We start from the raw sequence: 20,347 nt of genomic DNA on the forward strand, positions 1-20,347 counted from the left end.
AGAGGAGGAAATATAATTGTCTAGGTATGTCCATAAGTGATGTGGGCTGGGAGAGGGGATGGATAAAGAGAATAAATCAGGGTGACACAGAAGGGAGTGGGAGAAGAGGAAAGGAGGTCTTAGGGAAGGCCTCTTGGAGGAGATGTGTCTTCAATAAGACTTTGAAGATGGAGAGAGTGATCGTCTGTCGGATATGAAGGGGGAGGGCATTCCAGGCCAGAGGTAGGACATGAATGAGATCAGGTTGGCATTAGAGGAGTGAAGTGTGAGGGCTGGGTTGGAGTAGGACAGTAGCGAGGTGAGGTAAGAGGGAGCAAGGAGATTGACTGCCTTAAAGCCAATGGTGAGGAGTTTCTCTTTGATGTGGAGATGGATGGGCAACCACTGGGGATTTTTGAGGAGTGGGGAAACATGGCCTGAATGTTTTTGTAGAAAAATCAGCAGGGCAGCAGAGAAGTATGGATTGGAGTGGGGAGAGACAGGAGGCTGGTTAAGGGTGCTGGGGGGCATAAACCGTGGCTGGGCCACGGAAAGGGGAAGAGGAGCACAAGTTTGAATTGTACCTTCCAAGAGCTTTGCACACAGTAAGTGCACAATAAATACGATTGAATGAATGAATGAATGAATGAATGAATGAATGAATGAATGAAAGTTCCTTCATTTCAGCTCACCTACCTGGATCTGGGGTCAAGTCACATTGGAGGTCAGTTGGCTACCTACCTATCTAAAACTACATTAATGCCGGTTAAGTAGGCACATAATCAATCTGTCTGACTGCTTCTGCCCACGAATATCTAAGGATTACCTGCATGCAAGTTCAGATGGTGCAATCCGCTACACCGAACGGTCGTTAGGGGCAGGGAACGTGTCTACTAATTCTGTTGTATTAAACTCTCCCAAGTGCTTAGTACATAGTAAGTGCTCAATAAATACCTTGGCTAAATTGCTAAACTTTTCTGGGCCTTGGTTTCCCATTTACTCAAAAGACCCTGTAAAATCACTGGGTTGTCGAGGGGAACAAATTAAGTCTCTGTGAAGTAAATTTTAACGATTAGCGAACCGCACAAAATATTGCGGTCACATTTAGCACTGACTGATTGAGGGGATTCCTTACGCTCGGTTCCCAGGTTGTACGACATCGTCCTCCATGTCTGAGGCAGGTTTAAACCACAAGCACACAAATGTTAAGAAATGCTCAAATGATAACAAATTAGCTCTCTTGGGCTTGAGCGTTAGACTGTACCCGAGTCAACCTGCATTCCATGCCCCATAGAGAAAAGTGCTCTCCGATATTAACGTCCAAACCGTTACTCCGGATTAGTAGCACACGAAGCACTTCAAAACATGCAAGGGTTCTCACCACCGGACTGCTTCGGGCCGAGCTCGCTCTCGAGGAGTGATAACTGTATTCGGACGGCTACGGAATTACCGAGGAGAAAAAAAGTTCGTCTCCCATTGTATTGGCACCTCGGTAGGAGACTGGGGTTAGAATCAGCCCCTCCCACGCATCCCAGGTGCTGGAGGCGGGAGGCTAGTGTTGCCTAGCGACTCCATCCCTGCCTCCTTCCCCTTCCTCCTCCACGAGCATCCCTCCCTTCTCCCGCTTCTCCCCCCCACCCCCTTCTAAAGAGCGGCAGCGAATTTGGCGAGGGGACAGGCCGGGCTGGGGGAAAGTCTTGGTTGGGTTTCGGTGACGGGCTTGACTCCTGCTGCTCCCTCATTCTCCCAACGCAATGTTAGACTTACGGTGCGAGAACTATAAAGGTTATATAATCCGCCATCATACAGTGATGCCTAGAAAAAGGAAATACTGCTTTTACTTTCAGCTCTGAAGTCATTACGCCAAAATGCCAGATTCTCTTTCCTTGCCAAGTACCCGTAATTACATATTTGTAATTGATTTCTATTAATGTCTATCTTCCCCTCCGGACTGTAAGCTCATTGTGGGCAGGGAATCCGTCAGTTTATTGTTATACTGTACTCTCCCATCGCTTAGTACAGTGCCCTGCATAGTAAATGCTCAATAAATATGATTGAATGAATGAATAAATGAATGAATGAAGTACCACACTAATAATAATAATAATAATAATGTTGGTATTTGTTAAGCACTTACTATGTGCAGAGCACTGTTCTAAGCGCTGGGGTAGACACAGGGGAATCAGGTTGTCCCACGTGGGGCTCACAGTCTTAATCCCCATTTTACAGATGAGGTAACTGAGGCACAGAGAAGTGAAGTGACTTGCCCACAGTCACACAGCTGACATAACACCACAGTACTCCTACCTCCCTGCCGGGTGTCATTTTCCATTTCCACGCCCAGGAACATGTCTTAACAAGTCTTCGGCTCTGTGGCAACTGTCAGTTCTGCCTCCTCCTCCTCTCAACCCCACTTCTTCCTGTCTCAGTTTCCTTCTCCTCTCTGAGCTCCTGCTTGCCTCCAATTTCAAACCCAGGTAGAACTTATTCTAAGTGGTGCTCTCCTGAGTGCTCAGTAACGTGCTCTGCACCCAGTAAGCGCTCAATAAATACCCTGATTGATTCAAGAATGCTCACGGTGCTTTCCCTCAGCGATTTTAGGATGTTGGCGAAGGCAGAATTCATTCATTCATTCAACCATATTTATTGAGTGCTTACTGGGTGCAGAGCACTGCACTAAGCGCTTAGGAGAGTACCACAGAACAATAAGCAGACAAATTCCTTGCCCACGGAGGGCTTAGTCTAGAGGGGCTTACAGTCTAGGGGGACTGTATGAATTTCATGAGGCTAAGGAGTATTAGAAAAGATTGTTTCACCACCACCTTTCTTTAGGCAATGCAGCTGAGGCTCAATAAGATAGGAATCACGCCTGATTGCATAAAACCTTTCTATTAAAATGGGGAATACAGGACACCATCCTGGAGTAGTCTGAGAAACAGTACTTCTCTTTGGGTGTTGCACAATTCCAAGAAGGTAGAGAACCTGACTATACTTTCCCAACTTTCTGGCAGTGCCTTGGACAATTCTATGCCCCTCCCCAAATCCCATTTCCAGGGAAGTGCAAAACTGGGATCGTAGGTATTCTTAAATACTATTCACGTGTAGAAAATGAGACAGAGAACCAAGCTGGATTTGGGCCGAACCATTAGCATTATCTTTTTAAGCACTCTGCGCCTACAGCTCAGTTCAGCCAGTTAATGCCTGTTCAATCCAGATTTTCCACAGTACGAATATGCAAAAGGATAAAATAAAATGCGTGATAAATGTGGCTGCAATATTCTGCGTAGGTCGCTGATCTGCAGAATAAACTTTACGGAGATTTAATTCATTCCCCTCAATAACCCGATGGTTTTACGGGATCTGTTGAGTAAACGGGAAACCAAGGCCCAGAAAAGTTAAGCAATTTAGCCAAGGTAGAAGAAGCAAGTCAAGGGGCAAAGCTATAAATGGGCTTCTGGGGATGCAGGCTCCCAAGACAGCATTCTACACCGAGATCAAGCAGCTCAGGTCCAAACTAATTCACAGCCTGCAGTCAGACCACACGAGTACTTCTGCCTTTCTTATTTACTGATTAAGCTAGTAACATCCACAGGTCTGCAGATTTTATGATACCACTGCTGATACAAGGCTTTGCTCTATTTTAGCATCATGTCGCCAAGCCACACAATCAGCGCTACATTCCATGCCCAAGTGGCAGGGGGCGGGGAAATATACGAACCAAACTGGCACTTCGTATCAAACCAGTGTTTACGATAGGGGATACCTATTGAAAAAAAGTGTCGGTTTTGGTTGTTTTTTTTTAAAAGACCGAAGAAGCGATTGCCATCCCGGAAAAAGCCGTGTACTCTTTCACACCGTACTAACCCTGTAAGTTTTGGATGTCCCCAGAGGGTCGCTATATAGGGAAGAAGCCTAAAGATCAAAACAGAGGAAAAAGAATGATCATATACAGGGGGAAAAGTAAACGACGAAACTCACAGATTTAGACTCCATACTCGAGTGGGGAACTCTCAAGCAGTTGGAAACTCTCAAACAAAAGGAAAAATACTGACCCTGCAGAAACCCTGTCAGAAACAAGCTGGGGTGGGGCGACTGGGCCTGAAACCCACTCATTCAACGCTTCCCCGATTAGGAAAGGTGTGTGTGCAAATATGGATGTTTATTTTCCTACATTCTGAACTGGAGTCCAAAGGCCACAGTGATGACAGTGTTAAGGGCTAGAGGTCTCTGGGACTTGGAATGAGACAGAGAATCTTTAATGACTGGGCCTCGGAATCACACACGCCACACACAAAGGGAAGACAGCCCAAGAAAACTGTCTAGGACAACTGGAATCAACTGCTAGAGTTTCTGATGGGAAGCCCGCAGTCCTCATTAATATTCCAACTCCCTCTTTGAAAAGGGTAATGTTATGCAAAACGACCATACTTACTTGCATTTTTTTTTCCCCACCCCAATTTTTTTTCCTTAGAACTCAGGAGGACAAGAAGAGGGTGGCTGGGGGAGAGAAGGCGGAAATGTACGTGTGGGTGCGATTGGGACTAAGTTGGTAAAATTTAAGGGGAATACAACCTCCTTTGGCTAAAATCGTGTTCTTTCACTTCCCAACCCTCCTTCTTGCAAATAGCATCTGATTTTAAATCTTGGAATTAAGATGACATAAAAATGGGAAACACTCTTTCTTGAGTTTAAAAGCGTTGAACGTTTAACATTAATCTACATCGTAACCAAGGAAACGGTGAGAAAAGCGGAAGATTCCTAAAATAAATTATCCTTTGTCTATATGATCTAAAAACAGAAAAGTGTTGCCAAAGGATCTATGCGCCAATAAGGGATTTAGAATAGGAAGGCAGACATGGGCCTTTTTCTTGAAAAAGTCAAGGAGCAGACCGTTTGCTAGGAGTGGAAAGAAGGAAAATTCTTCCTGTTTCATTAGAAATGGACAAGAGCCCGCAGATTATATTTATTTCCAGAGGAGTTACTGTAGCTGCACTGGAATCCTTATCTTGGTATCTTTTTCCTGACAGGCCCATTTGCAACAAGAATTCATTTCACAAAAATCCATATCCAAACCTGCCACCCCAGTGGACAGACTAGTAGGAACCTGAGGAGACACAGAGGCTCCTTTATGCCTCTTGCTGCCATCTCTTCCGCTCAAGAACCACGGATATGCTAAAGTGACCAGCAACCCTTAACACGTGAATCCTGAACCACCAAAACCTAACTCATTCCTAACTCTTCATGATCAGCTCTAATGATCAAACATCCAATGGAAAAGTTCCTCAATAAGCCCCGATACGGCAAACACGCTCAAGCTTGTGTGGGCACACAAAACCAAAAACAAAACGGTGAACCCGTTGACAGACCCGAGTATAGTAGGCGGATGGTTTGCTATGTCTGAGGCTGCTATAGTTCCTTTGATCATAGTAGAGGCCACTCTGCAAAAGTAAAATAGAATAGTTATCTTCGCTCTCAATGTTTCTTCAATCCCGCAATATTTATTCGGTAGACACAAAGGCACATTTCAAGGCACCTCCCCTAAACTGATGTGACGGTGCTGGATTGTATCAGAAATAAAGGCAAAAAAAACGTGATTAGCATGAGCCTCTCAGAGGCAGATGTTAAAATTGAACTGTTTTCTAACAAAACTCTTAATACCTTTATCTAAAACAAAAACATATTTCCCCTTCTAGATACTAAGCTCATTGCCGGTAAGGATTATGTCGACCAATTCTAACATTTTATACTCTCCCACAGGCTTAGTACAGTGCTCTGAACACAGTAAGTGCTCAGTAAATAAAATTGACTGATTCTAATACGATGAATTTTCTTGATACATGATTCATTCAATAGTATTCAGAAATGTCCTTGACAACTCAAGAAAAATAAAATTCCACTCCTAATAAAATCCATTTGACAAGGTCACAACAGTGTTCAGGCATTCATTTGGCACCAATTTCTTCTCCAGCAGTGATAATTTGTGGGAAACATTGATCAAATAGGCTTAGAATGACCTAAGCCAGCTAAACGTTACAGGGTGATTCTTCCATAGTAATTTAATTTTCTACACTTTAGAGAGAATAGTTGTACATCATAATGCTGCCCGGGGAAAAAGGAATCAATTACATATGACATTCCTTTTCAAATTTCCCAATGTTTTCCCTGCATTTTCTGCCTTTTCAAGGCAAAGCAACATACACATTCTTTTGCCAAGGCTTTGAAAATACCTTTAAAAAAGCAGGATATATATTTTAATTTTGCCAGTCAAGAGAATCTCAAATAATGAAAAAATTGGGTTTTTTGTACTTAGCTCTCTCTCTCTCTCTCACACACACACACATAGAACTAACCAATGGATCTTTATGGGAACTCGACAATTTCTTCTTCACACCATAAGAGTCACTGTAAGCATAATTCTGCAAGTGAATATTTGAAGAAATTAGCTCCTGTAAGCCACATACTAAAAATGACCAAACTGAAATAGGGGCTTGCTTTCTGACAAATGACAAAATCAGCTCGGTCTCACCATCCCAAACAGAGGAAGAAGTCACACTCGGTGATGAAAGAGAAGGTGATATGCCCCTGACCCATCTCGGCCTAAAGAATGGTCACCATGGCAAACACGAAACTGCTGGGGGATTTACCTCATAAAAGCCCAAGTCCGAAAGCGCGTTCCGGCTGGAGTTTTGCCTCATCATTCAGGGCCTCCCAAAATGTAACAACACTCACTTGGGTTGGGGTGCCCAAAAGAAATTTGTCAAATCTAGACCTTCTCCACATTCACCGGTTCCCTACCAGTGATAGAATCAATTTATGAATTGAGAGAGGCCATGTTTCGGTTTGCCACCTTTCTGGGTCTGAAATTCCGGGTCTCGAGAAACTCCCGAGCACTTTTGTCTGGGGCTGGGAGCAGAGAGGAAATGGTACCAGGGTTCCATGGTCCTTCTGGTGGTCCTGCCCATTTCCCTGTCACTCAGAGAGAGAGATGACATAGGCAGAGGAAAGTCTTAGGTCCTTGGGGCACCAGTGCAAGTTTCTAGGCCCCCGGAATCCTGTCTGGCAGCAAACTGGCAAGTTATAAGAAGCTGTGAATCAGTAGGTTTTTTTCTTTAATGGTATTTTTTAAGCACTTACTACATTCCAGGCACCAAACTAAGCACCAGCTAATCAGGTTGGACACGGTCCCTATCCCACATATGGTTCACAGTCTTAATCCCCAGTGATGAGGCAATTTACAGATGACGTAGCTGAGGGACAGTGAAGGGACTTGACCAGGTTCAACAACAGACAAGTGGTGGAACTGGGATTAGAACCCAGGACCTTCACCTCTCAGGGCCTCAGTGACCTCATCTGTAAAACGGGGATTAAGGCTGTGAGCCCCATGCAGGGACTGTGTCCAACCCGATTTGCCTATATCCACCCCTGCGCTCATTTCAGAGCCTGGCACATAGTAAGCACTTAACAAATACCACAGTTATTATTATTAGCAATGCTTCTCAACCATTGGCCGTGGGGGACCGTTGCAGGGCTACAACTGATATTAATTCCACAGGCAATCTCATTATTTTGGATGGCAACCCAGGGAGCCTAATTTTCCATTAGATTGTGTTACCAGGGGCCAAAGTGCAGACTATTAATTACAGTCTTTATTAAGTGCTTATTATTATTACATCTCCTAAATCTAAGTGGTGCATCGCCAAGATCAATTAAGAAGTGACGAGAAAGAAAGTGGAGAAAACTGATTGTGCGATTATATATAAATGAAAATGGTTAGAGATTATATTGTTTCAAATGCCATCGCCAAACCGCCTGTCTTTGCTTGGGGCAGAAAAGTTGTCGGCCGTGCCTCTTTTACAAACTGTTCCATGCAGTGAGGAATTACTGACCTGTATTGGGGAATGGTTAGCCAAATTAATAGAACTGGGCTTTAAAAAGTGCAATTATTGATCTCACACGGGAGCCATGCAAATAGCTACGTACGGAAGATGAATGCCTCGTAGATCTATCCTTCTGACCATCAAACTGGAGGTCAGAAAACAAACAGCGACGACGGGCGAATTTCAAAGTTCAGAAAAGAAGGGTACGGAAAAGAAAAATAATCGAATTTAGTTCTTGAAATCGGGACCACTTTGACAAAAGTAAAAACCAATTATTCAAGGAAGTGATAAACTGTGCACTTTAAACCTTCCCGTGGCCCCTTCAGATATATCGTAACTCTCTTTCATTTACTTCTCTCCCAAGCACAAACCAAGAGACTGCCAAGATAACCAGGCATGATAACAGAATATTACCAAAGGGTGTTCAATGCAGTAAGCCACAAAGTCTTAACAAAACCATTCAAGTTACCATCAAGGCAGTGCTGTTTTGTTATCCATAGACCGCAAATTGTTTTACAGATGCTGAGTCCAATTCTGCGCCACCCAAACTGTCTCTATCTGTTACCGATTTGTACATTCCAAGTGCTTAGTACAGTGCTCTGCACATAGTAAGCGCTCAATAAATACTATTGAATGAATGAACAGATCCAAATGAGGATATTCCAGGAGATGAATGAGGGTGTACCTTCTCTTCATGCAGCAGAAGTACATTTTCTACCCCCTTATTTGAAGGCATTCGTTAAGCGCTTCCTATGCATAAAACACTGCTCTAAGGACTGGGATAGATATAAGGTAATCAGGTTGGACACAGTCCATCTCCCACATGGGGCTCAAGGTCTTAATCCCCCTTATTCTGTGACTCAGTTACCTTATCTGTATAATGGGTATTAAAACCGTGAGCTCCATGTGGGGCAGAGCCTGTGTCCAACTTGATTACTCTGTATCTAATTAATTAGGTTGGACATACTCCCTGTCCCACGTGGGGCTCGCGGTCTAAGATGGTAAAATTTGATCCCCATTTTACAGTTGAGGAAACCGAGGCCCAGAGAAATGAAGTGACTTCCCCCAGGTAACTCTGCAAGCAACTGGAAGAGCAGGAATTAGAACCCAGCTCCTCTGACTCCCAGGTACGTGGTCTTCCCATTAGACCGGCTGCTTCTTTGCAGCAGAGCACAGGGAGAGGCAGAGGGCACGGTTCTGAGAATTTGCCATCAGCACAGGTAGGCCTGAGCTGCCCCTCTGCCTCCAGCTTCTCCTCAGACAAGTTTGAAGATCTGGGCTGTGAGACGGTGAAGCAGGGGGCAGTGCAAACAACTGCTGCCCAGAAAAGCACTGTCTGCTTGAAATAATAATAATAATAACGGTATTTGTTAAATGCTTACTATGTGCCAGGGGCTGTTCTAGGCGCCGGGGCAGAAATGCACTTGGTTCACTTCAAACTCCATATGGGCAGGGAACGTGTCTGCTAATTCTGTTGTATTGTACCCTCCCAAGCGCTTAGTACAGTGCTCCACACAAAGTGAGCACTCAATAAATACCACTGATTGATTGAGAATCCAGGTGCGCCTTTCTTGACCGTAAGCTCGTTGTGGGCAGAGAATGTGCCTGTTTATTGTTGTATTGCATTCTCCCAAGCGCTTAGTAAAGTGCTCTGCACACGGTAAACGCTCCATAAATACGAATGAATGATTGAGTGAATGAATGAAGACAGAGGGAGGCTACCTTTTCCTCTGTAGCTCTCAGAGGGGCTGTGCAGATGGGGGAAAAAAAATCGAGATCAGAGGTTATGCGCTTCCCCGGGTGTATGGTAACCCCCACCTTTCCTCCCTAACCTAAATATCTGGCACAGTCATATATTATCTCATTTTGCAGAAAAGAGAAACAGGCAGAGTTGGTAAATCCAAGGCAGGCAGTTTTAACGCCCAGAGTCACATAAATCAACAATAGAAACAGGAATAGTTCTCTTCCTGAAGATTGGCTCATAGCTCCATTCTCCAATTATTACTCCACTATTTCCTCTCTTGTGACACTGCAGTAATTAAAGTACAAATGCCATGTATACGGAGGAGGAAAGGCACATGCACGTTTTAAAATGATAAAGATTTAGTAAGACTACTCTAGGGGCCATACTGCTGTTTCTAAATAAAGTTTCCCTCAACTGGCAAGACTCTTCTAAATGATGGAAATGCCTCAATCTTAATAACTTCCCAAAAGAAATTCCAAAAAATGAAAACTGGCACATGAATTCTAGTACTGTGGCTCAGCAGGGGCCACTCTCCATTAAAATGGACCTAGCTTTCAAATTACAGCTTCAGGCAAATAAAGCACATGATTTTTTTTCAGCAAAAATGAAGGCATGCTCTTTGGTTAGCTACACACCACTAAGTCTTTCTTCCTCGAAGAACTCGCTCTGCTCCTGTGGATCCCAGGACTATCCAGAGATGAATTCTTAAATGAAATTGTAGAAGTTTGTGAATCACCAAACAGGAGACGTAAATAAAATCAAGCTCATTCAAAGGCATTTTGCATTTACAGCTATTAATAGGTACCGAAAACAAGACAGAAAAGCAAAACATTTTCATGAATGAGGAATGGCAACAAAACTTAGTGGTACTCTAGTTCATCTCATTTTCTATTTCTAGATTACTATTTTGTGTCTTATTTTCCTTTTTATTTTGGCACACAGAGGCTAGCACCAGAGGCTGCTGTTAGGAAGTGTTCTTTTTTGTTTTGTTTTTTAAACCGGCCACCGAACTAAATATATTTCACATTGATGTGGTGCAATCACTAAAATATGACTAATACACAGACTGTTCCGGCTGTGTTACTTGCTTGAACAAAACTTGCAATCCTGAAAAGTTCTTTGCTTTCCCCCCATTTTTACCTCTCTACAGCCTTTTCTTCATACCCTGAATTTATGCTGTGTAGAGTTTACACTTACACAATTCCTGGAGAATAACTCTTGGTCACCCCTCCTTCCACAATGAGGTAGGTTTAAAATAAAGGTAATTGGGGAGAGAGAACTTGTAGTTCTCTAATCAAACAATAGGCTACTGAGGGTTTTTTTTTAAAAAAGTATATGTCTCTATATCACATCTGAGGTCTAAAAGAAAAACGGCCTACATTCACTTGTTCAAAAGGGGTTTATGCTGTTCCTATTTAGACTATTTTAAACCCAAGACTAACGAAAAAATCTCCGGAATCCCATGGCTAAATAGCAAACCATAAGAATATCTTGGTCAGTACCCTAAACTTTCACATTCTGTTAAACCTCTAAATTCTCCACTGATTAGAAGTTTAAATGAATGAGATACAGATCTTTGTTTGTCCTCCCAAGTATTTCCTGGTAGATAACGGAAACATTTCCCTATCTTGACTAAGTTCTTTTAGGAAGATGATTATTTCAAATGAGATTTCAAGCCAATTTCCAGACAGGTCAAAAATCACTGAAGCAGATCAGAAGCATATACTAAGAGACTGTGGCTTTAACCAACAGGCAAGACAAATCATCCTTTAATCCTCATATTTAAAATGCTTACTCCTTGTTTATTTTTTTAAAGGAAAACTGATTTAGGGCACTATCTTCTTATTTTCCCTAACAAGCATTTCTGTATCTTTGGTTGCTAATCTCGATATTACAGTGGCCATTCCAGGGAACCGACAATGAAGCGGGTATATTTCTATGGCATCTGTAGAAAAAGTAACTGGAGATTTCAACAACTACAGAAAGCCACCTTCATCCACCAAATCAAATCTCATACTGGATATTATTTTATCTTGAGGCTGAAAATAATCTAGCCTTCCAGTGGAGATTTAATTGCCCAAATAACGTTTTTTCTCCCCCAGTCCAAAAAAAAATAATAAATCCAAGGGTGAAAATTAAAGGTGAAAAATGGGCATACATAATAAGAGTCAAGGATATTTCTCATGGCCTTGACACACCAAAGCCAATAAGTTTCAGTGACTAACTCCCTAAACTGGTCTTCCAGAAGAATCAGTGGGCAAAAGATAAGCTACATTCCCAGAGAAGAGTGCGTTGTATTTAATATCGCAAACACTGGATACTGTGTTTACATTAGGGGCTTCAAAATTGCCTTATTTTGTTCAGGGTTTCCACAAAGACTTGCATCCACAGGAACATGTAAGTGTGCTTTCTTCTGTTTGTCAAATAAGGCATGAGATTCTGTTCACCAATGGGAAAATGATTTGTTACTAGCAAAGATTCACTAACTGTATTGAGTTCTAACAGTTAGTGAAAACCACATGGTTGGGGTTTCATTTGTGGGGTGGGAGGAGGGGAGAGGAGGGAAGGGAGAAAACACACATATCATTGAGAAATAAATCAAAGGTCATTTTAGAATTGTAATTAAAGCTCGGCGTTGACCAAATTCCATTTGAGAAAGAATGAGGCCGTATGTGTGCAGCGTCCTCAAAAACCTCCACAATGTTTGCTCGTCCCTCTCGTCTCAAACACAAACTTCTTACCCTCCGGCTTCAAAGTACACACTGAGCTCTCCCCTTCCTACCTGACCCCGCTTATCTCCTTCTACAACCCAGTCCCCACACTTTGCTCTTCCTATGCCAATCTACTCATTGTAGCTCAGACCCCTCTGGCCTGGAACTTCTTCTCCCTCCTTCCACTCTCCCCATCTTCGAAGGCCTACTTTAAATCACCTCTCCTCCAAGAAGCCTTCCCTGATTAGTCCCTCATTTCCCTACTTCTCATCACCCATGCATACAGGACTTAAGCCCTTTGACGCCTGCACCTTTGACAATCTTCCCCACAGCTCTTAGGTGCGTATCCAACTCCGTGGCCCTGTGGAAAAAGCACAGGCTTGGGAGACAGAGGTCGTGGGTTCTAATCCCGGCTCCGCCGCTTGTCAGCTGTGGGATTTTGGACAAGTCACCTAACTTCTCTGAACTTCAGTTACTTCATCTGTAAAATGGGGATTAAGACTGTGATTAAGACTGATTACCTTGCATCACCCCCAGTGCTTAGAACAGTGCTTGGCACATAGTAGGCACTTAAATACCATTATTATTATTACTCTTCCAAGTGCTTATTACAATGCTCTGCACACAGTAAGCGCTCAATATTGATTGATTGATGGTAGTCCCTGGGCTTTCCTATATGCACGAATCATGGCTACTAAGTAAACATATTTAACTTCCATCCACAAAGGGGGCAGGTATCTGAGGATCAGCCAGTCCATCCTAAAGAAATCTAAGCTGTCTAGGGACGCTGTCCCTCAGTAAGGAAAATTTAAATAAATGAAAAAATGGATGACAGTTTTGTGTATAATCCACCAATGGGAGGGCTAATGAATGGAAAGAGGGAGATAAAAATCTGTAAAAACTTCTTCCATTTCACTACTCTAGGCAGTGAGGAGGGTGGGGGAGCACTGAAACTAATTCTGTTGTATTCTGCTAATTCTCTCATATTGTACTTTCCCAAGCACTTAGTACAGTGTTCTGCACATAGTAAGTGCTCAATAACAATAATAATAATAAATTGTGCTATTTGTTAAGCACTTACTATGTGCCAAGTACTGTACTAAGCACTGGGGTGGATAGAAGCAAATCGGGATGAACACAGCCCCTGTCCACGTGGGGCTCACAGCCCAATCACCATTTTACAGATGAGGGAACTGAGGCCCAGAGAAGTGAACTGACTTGCCTGAAGTCACAGAGCAGACAAGCGGCGGGTTCGGGATTAGAACCCATGACCTTCTGACTCCCAGGTCTGTGCTCTATCCCTTACGCCATGCTGCTTCCCTATAAATACCACTGATTGACGGATTGACTGAAGCAGCAGCAGGGAATTAGGTGGAGATGGAATTATGTTATGAGACCGGGCAGGGAGGTAACCGGGGTGTGGGACAAGGATAAAAGTGGGGAAAGGAGGAAGCAGACTGAGTTGCAAAAGGAAGGAAATAGAGGACGGGGCTGGGGGCGGTGGCAAAGAGGAAAATGACAATGGTGTCTGGTCAGCTAGGCCCTGGGCCCTAAAATGGTCTGGTCCTGCAGTGCCAACGACCGCACTGAAGCAGTGTGGTGTAGTGGATAGAGCAAGGGCCTGGGAGTCAGAAGGTCATGGGTTCTAATCCTGACTCCACCCCTTGTCTGCTGTGGAACTTTGGGCAAGTCACTTCTCTGTGCTTCAGTTACCTCATCTGTAAAATGGGGGTCAAGACTGTGAGCCCCCCGTGGGACAGGGACTGTGTCCAGCCCCATTTGCTTGTATCCACCCCAGTGCTTAGTACAGTGCCTGGCACAGAGACAGAGCTTAACGAGTACCGTCATCATTATTCCTCCCTGCTCCGCAGCAGTTACGTATATATCTATGATTTATTTGTACTGAGGTCTGTCTCCCCTGCTCTAGATTGTAAGCTTATTGTGGGCAGGGACTGTGTCTGTTTATTGTTGCATTGTGTTCTCCCAAGCGCTTAGCAGAGTGTTCTGTACACAGTAAGCGACTGAATGAATGAACGAATGATCCCAGTTTCAGCCCGCACTGTACTTTGGGCTACAGGGTTTTTTTCCCGAAAGCCAGGCTGACCAGACAGGACGTTCTTGGCCGGTGAAAGCTCTGGAAGCGAGCTCTCCAAGCAAGCCCCAGCTGAAGACAGGCAGGTTGGCTTAAAAGAAATGCCTTCTGAATTGGAAAAGTCGATGAATATTTCAGATTACTCAAACGGTGATCTCTCGATATAAAAGCAATATATATATTGGAAAGGCATTGTAAGAATCCCTCCACTTAGGGATATCTGTTTCTGTATAACCCCGCATTACGCTTAAGATGCATGATACTCTCTAGAGCACTAATAAAGTGTTTCCTTGCCCAAAGGCTGGAATAAAGCCAATGATGTAAATTGAGAACTCTTTGAGCTTAAATTTAAAATTCTCCATTAAATGAAATTCAGTAGAAAGCCAGCTAGCCAAATAAATTGTGATGCACTTTTTTTGTTTGTTTGTTTTCGGTTATCTTGAACAGGCAAACAACTAATTTTGGGTGGGTGCCCAAAGTCTCTGCAATTATACAACCTCGCATTTCCTCTGGCCTCCAGGAAATCCCAAGGGTCCACTGGTCCTTCAAAACACAACATTGCCTAAAACTTCTCATCTTCCCTCCTCAACCCACTCCTCTTCCTAACTTTCTCCTACGGATCAGTGATACCACCATCCTCTCTGTTCAAGCAGCTTGTGATTTTGAGCTCAACTTCTACTTCTCACTCTCAGCACTGGCAGTAAATCAGCTGCCAAATCCTTCCGGTTCCTTCTCCACAACACTTCCTGAATCCGTTTCCTCTCCACCCAAACAGCCACCTCCCTGGTTCAAGTTCTGGTTCTCACAAAGAGAAGCAACGCGGGTTACTGGAAAAGAGCACAGGCCTGGTAGTCAGAAGGACTTGGGTTCTAATCCCGGCTCTGCCACATGTCTGCTGTGGCCTTGGGCAAGTCACTTCACTTCTCGCGGCCTCAGTTACCTCATATAGAAAATGGGGATTAAGACTTGAGCCCCATGTTGGACAGGACTGTGTCCAATCTGATTAACTTGTACCTACCCCAGTGCTTAGAACAGTGTTTGGCACAAAGTAAGCACTTCACAAGTAGCATTATTATTCATAAATGCTTGCCATGTGTCTTGAGCAAGTCAGTTCACTTCCCTATGCCTCAGTTCTACCTCCTATTTAGACTGTGAGCCCCATGAGGGACAGGGACTGTGTCCAACCTAATTCGCTTGCATTTACCCCAGAGCTTAGAAGAGTGTGGGAAACACTGTAAGCACTTAGCAAATACTGTAAAATATGAATAAACAAAACACGGCATCAGCCTCCTCACTGTCTCCCAGACTTCAGCCTTCCCCAGACTTCAGCATAACCACGCTGAAACCCGCTGTCCGCCCGGTGGAAAAATCTTTACTTTGGGAGTCAGGAAACTTGGGTTCTACACCAGGTCTGTCCGTAGCTGGAGAATGAGGGAAGACCATACGTGCTCTCCATAACTGTCGGTAATTATTAATAATCATGACGGTATTTTTTAAGCACCTATGTGCCAAGCACTGTTCTAAGCAGTGGGGGAGATACAAGGTTATCAGGTTGTCCCTGGTAGGGCTCACAGTCTTAATTCCCATTTTATAGATGAGGTAACTGAGGCACAGAGAAGTTAAGTGACTTGCCCGAAGTCACATACCTGACAAGTGGCGGGGCTGGGATTAGAACCCATGTCCTCTGATTCCCAAGCCTGTGCGCTTTACACTAAGGCATGCTTCATTAGTATTCTGGCATTTGTTAAGTGCTTACTATGTGCCAGGCACTGTACTGAGTGCTGGTGTGGATACAAGCAAATCAGGTTGGACACAGTCCCTGTCCCACGTGGGGCTCACAGTCTCCATCCCCATTTTACAGATGAGTTAACTGAGGCACAGAGATGATATTGTTGATGTTATTTCTGAAGTATTTATGTGTATGTATCTATAATTCTATTCATTTATATTGAGGTTACTGAGACCCAAAGAACTGTGACTTGCCCAAGGTCACAGAGCAGACAAGTGGTGGGAACTGGGATTAGAACCCTTGACCCGACACCCAGGCCCACGCTCTAACCACTACGCCATGCTGCAGCTGCCAGTCTCCCTGCTTGCCCTCACTCACTCTGCCCCAGCGATGACACTGCTGGCAGGGGCAAAAGAGTGAGCAGCACTTGGCAAATCACTGGCACTAGAATCAATTCCTCTGTGCACATTCCCGCAGTCCTGGTAGTCTCGGGCCCGAGGCTCATCTGTCATTTCCGGTGACACGCTCCATCACATTCCACGCTGCCGCACTGATCGTCTTTCAAAAACTTCACTTGGCACGCGGGACTCTGACTCCCAAGAGCTCCCCATTTCTTTCCCCCTAGGTCAAGCAGAAATTCCTTCCCATTGGCTTTGAGGCCGTCCACCAGCATTCTCCAGTGTACTTGTCGGCTCTCTTTAACCAACTACCCCTCGACTCACGCTCTCCGCTCCTCCAAAGCCCACCGGGCCGTACTTCGCCCTCGACTCTCTCACGTCCAATCCTTTACTCCTACTCTGCCCCGCCCGAAATTCATGTCCACCAAACTGCAGCACTCCTTATCTACGAAGCGCTTCGAAATTCCCGTCACGCACCAGGAAACTTCCGCGATCAATTCCTACCATACCAAGTTAAATCTCCCATAGCAATTATGTTCTCACACCCACCCTTGATTCTTACATACACCCACCCACACACACATATGTACATGCATAATCAATTATTCATCTACTTCGTCCTTATATTCCCATGCTGCTACTTGCATCCCTGTCTCTTGCTGCTTCTTTTATTTGAAAATAATGTAGGTCTTGAATTTTTGGCACACCTTCCCAAGTGCCTAATACAGTACCCTGCACACAGTAGACAATAAAATACCACCGATGGGTGGATTAATTAACTGCTTAAGTTAAATGGCTCAAATCGCCGATCGGCTTGGATGATATACTTGTGGATAATTAGCCTTGCACTGTATAATTATTCGATCAAATTTAAAAGTTATTACTGACTACTGTAGTATTCAAAAAAGCAATCAGGGAAATAATAATTGCTGTTAGTCCATTCAATCACAATTGTGATTACAGTTCATTAGGAGCACTTTCAAATTTAAAGAACAGAGGATTGATTCAGAATGCTTATCAAAGGATAAAAATATTTAAGAATCAAAAGTTAGTTTTTAGCTATGAAGACTAGAAGAAATCATTGCCTTCTAGATGTTTAAAAATTTCTGAGTTCAAAAAAAAAAAAAGAAGAGACATATTAAATCATCGGTAATACGGATTACCCAGACCCTGATTCTTCCCACAGACAAGCTACGAATTGGCAGTAAAAACAACTCCTCTACTAACCCTGCGGATGCCAGTACCGCGAATGGACGTGGAATCTTCGACTCCCTGATAGAGACAAAATCGTCGTGAAATTGAGGTTTGCGGGTAGGTTTTAGAGAGGAAAAATAAAAGATAATAGAGAAAAGGATTTACAGGTTAGTACAAACCAGATAAGGGCGGTAGCTGGACCGATCAGAATGCCTGGCCCTTTCCGAATCTTCCTGAGGAAGGAAAGAACACATAGAAGGTTAAGTCTGGGAAAACTGCTTAAAGGGTAGGTTTCCTTTTGGGAGGGCCAAGATAGAATGGGTTGGCGGGAGGGGTGGCAGAAGACAGGTGGAGAGGCAGTGTGGGAGTGGTTTTTTTTAAAAAAAAACACAGTAGAGCAATGCAGCTAGAATCAAGTAGCAAGCAGTTAGCATCTTCCCTACTTCTGACAGGCCTGGAAAATTGGGATTAGAATCAGCAGCCTGCTCAGGGTCTATGTTCTGGTTTTAAGGGTTGTCACCCTCAGCCCCTACTGTCACCACCACCACCAAGAACACTAGTGGCAGAAACCTTAATTCATTAATAATGGTATTTGTTAAGCACTTACTATATGCCAGACAATGTACTAAACTCTGGAGAAGATACAAGCTAATCTGGTTACAGTCTCTGTCCCACATGGGGCTCACAGTCTTAATTCCCATTTTACAGATGAAATAGCCGAAGCACAAAGCCTGATTAGCTTGCATCTATCCCAGAGCTCAGTACAGTGCCTGGCACATACTATGCTCTTAACGAATATCATTAAAAAACAAAGAGGACTACGACACTTGTCCTTCTATATCAGGATTCCTGGAACAAGCAGGGGAGCTGGTCTAGACAGTAAATTTGTTACGGGCAGGGAACATTTCTCCTAATTCTGTCGTACTGAACTCTCCCAAGTGCTTAGTACAGTGTTCTACATTAGTAAGCAATCAATACATACCACTGATTAAAGAGCCCTGCCAGCCTAAGCCCCAGGTCTGGCACCCCCTTTTCTAACGCGAAGGCTCGGCAGGTTTTGGCCTCCGTTCTAGGTGGAATTTTCCAGTTGCCAATTTGAAGAGACCTGGAGGAAGGCACTTTTGATGCCTCCCTCAGTGGCTGACACATGCAGTGCCCTAGCAGTGAAAACTAAGTCTCTAACCTTTTTTCTATTTTTAAATGGTATTTGTGAAGCGCTTCCTATGTGTGAAACGCCGTTCTAAGCGCTCGGGTAGGTACAAGTTAATCAGGTTGAACACAGTCCCTCATGGGGCACACAGCCCAAGTACGAGGGAGAACAGGTATCAAATCTCCATTTTAGAGATGAGGGAACTGAGGCTCAGAGAAGTGAAGCGACTTGCCTATGGTCACACACTTAGCAATCGGCAGATCCAGGATTAGAACCCAGTTTCTCTGACTCCCAGGCCCGGGCACTTTCCACTAGGCCATCTTGCTTCTCTGTACCTGTTCTATTCATCTGAGTGGTGGCTTTGGTGGTGTACACCGTGACCGACCTCGCAATAGTCAAATAAGGACTAAAATCGGTTTGAAAGCTTTACGTCTTGCGGACGGTCAGATGGGGCTGCAATACATAGCAGGGTGTGAGCCCCTAATGGTGAAATGACATTGCTAGATGACTTGCTAATATTTCATTGCCTCACGCTTCGGTGGACCTGGAACCCAGCCAGAAGCATAAACGGGAATCAGAAGGAGAGTCACCTTCTCTTGCAAAATCCCTTTCCCCAGTTTTGAAAATCTGGCCCTCCTTAACTGTTGCTCGAATCCTGAATCCTTAATGTCGGTGATAATCCTTGATCCTCACTAGAGTCTGTATTGTTTGGTTAAACATGCTGAAGTATTTTCCACAAGAGTGTGAACTCAATAATAATAATAACTGTGGTATTTGTTAAGTGCTCACTATGTTCCAAGCACTGTTCTAAGCACTGTGATAGATACAAAATAGTCAAGTTGGACAGAGTCCCTGTCCCAAATGGGTTCACAGTCTTGATTCCCACTTTGCAGATGAGTAACTGAGGCATAGAGAAGTTAAGTGACTTGCCCAAGGTCACACAGCAGACATGTAGCAGAGCTGGGATTAGAACCCATGACTTCTGACTCCCATACCTGTGCTCTTTCCACTAGGCCACGCTGAACTCCTTGAGGACAGGAATCATGTCTACCAACTCTGCTGTACTGTACTCTCCCGAGCGCTTAGGACAGTGCTCTGCACCCAGTAAATGCTCACTAAACACCAGACTGAATTTCTGATCTAGCCAAGGGGAGCATTTAGTACAGTGCTCTGCACACAGTGAGCACTCAGTAAATATGACTGAATGAATGGAATCAATTCTAAATCAGCTTAAGTACTTATTGCTTTTAAATTACCACACTAGACATGTTATTCTTATCGTTAGATCCTCTTCTGCTCCTATTATAATCTGACAAAAAGACATGAGGTTTTATTTCAAAATAAAGTACTCAGTTTTTCACAAGAGTTTAACAGAAGACTGAATTAAAATTCTGTTTAGTCACACACACAAACTCCAATAACAGTGCATCACTAGTGCTTTTTTCATGCAAGTGCAACTTCAAATGTGCAACA

General features: G+C 43.8%; 1 protein-coding gene across 13 annotated transcripts in view; it reads right to left on the reverse strand.

Annotated features, from left to right (window-relative positions):
* LRRFIP2 (LRR binding FLII interacting protein 2) overlaps positions 1–20,347 on the reverse strand; it is a 97,737-nt gene that overhangs the window by 46,137 nt on the left and 31,253 nt on the right. For 3 of the 13 annotated variants that reach the window (XM_039915039.1, XM_039915038.1, XM_029048989.1), the window contains exons 3-4: positions 17,904–17,957; positions 17,758–17,802 (exon numbers count right to left, since the gene is read on the reverse strand). The exons of 6 other annotated variants lie outside the window; for them this stretch is intronic. In XM_039915039.1, the coding sequence (XP_039770973.1) occupies positions 17,758–17,802; positions 17,904–17,957 (99 nt within the window). Of the gene's footprint in view, positions 1–1,360; positions 1,418–1,746; positions 1,795–3,843; positions 3,892–5,345; positions 5,418–6,329; positions 6,396–7,959; positions 8,002–10,235; positions 10,305–17,757; positions 17,803–17,903; positions 17,958–20,347 lie in introns of all 13 variants that reach the window. 4 more of the 13 variants (XM_039915035.1, XM_029048987.1, XM_039915034.1 and 1 more) reach the window with 3 other exon arrangements.

The sequence above is a fragment of the Ornithorhynchus anatinus genome, chromosome 21 (assembly GCF_004115215.2).
Source record: "Ornithorhynchus anatinus isolate Pmale09 chromosome 21, mOrnAna1.pri.v4, whole genome shotgun sequence".
Lineage (NCBI taxonomy): Eukaryota > Metazoa > Chordata > Mammalia > Monotremata > Ornithorhynchidae > Ornithorhynchus > Ornithorhynchus anatinus.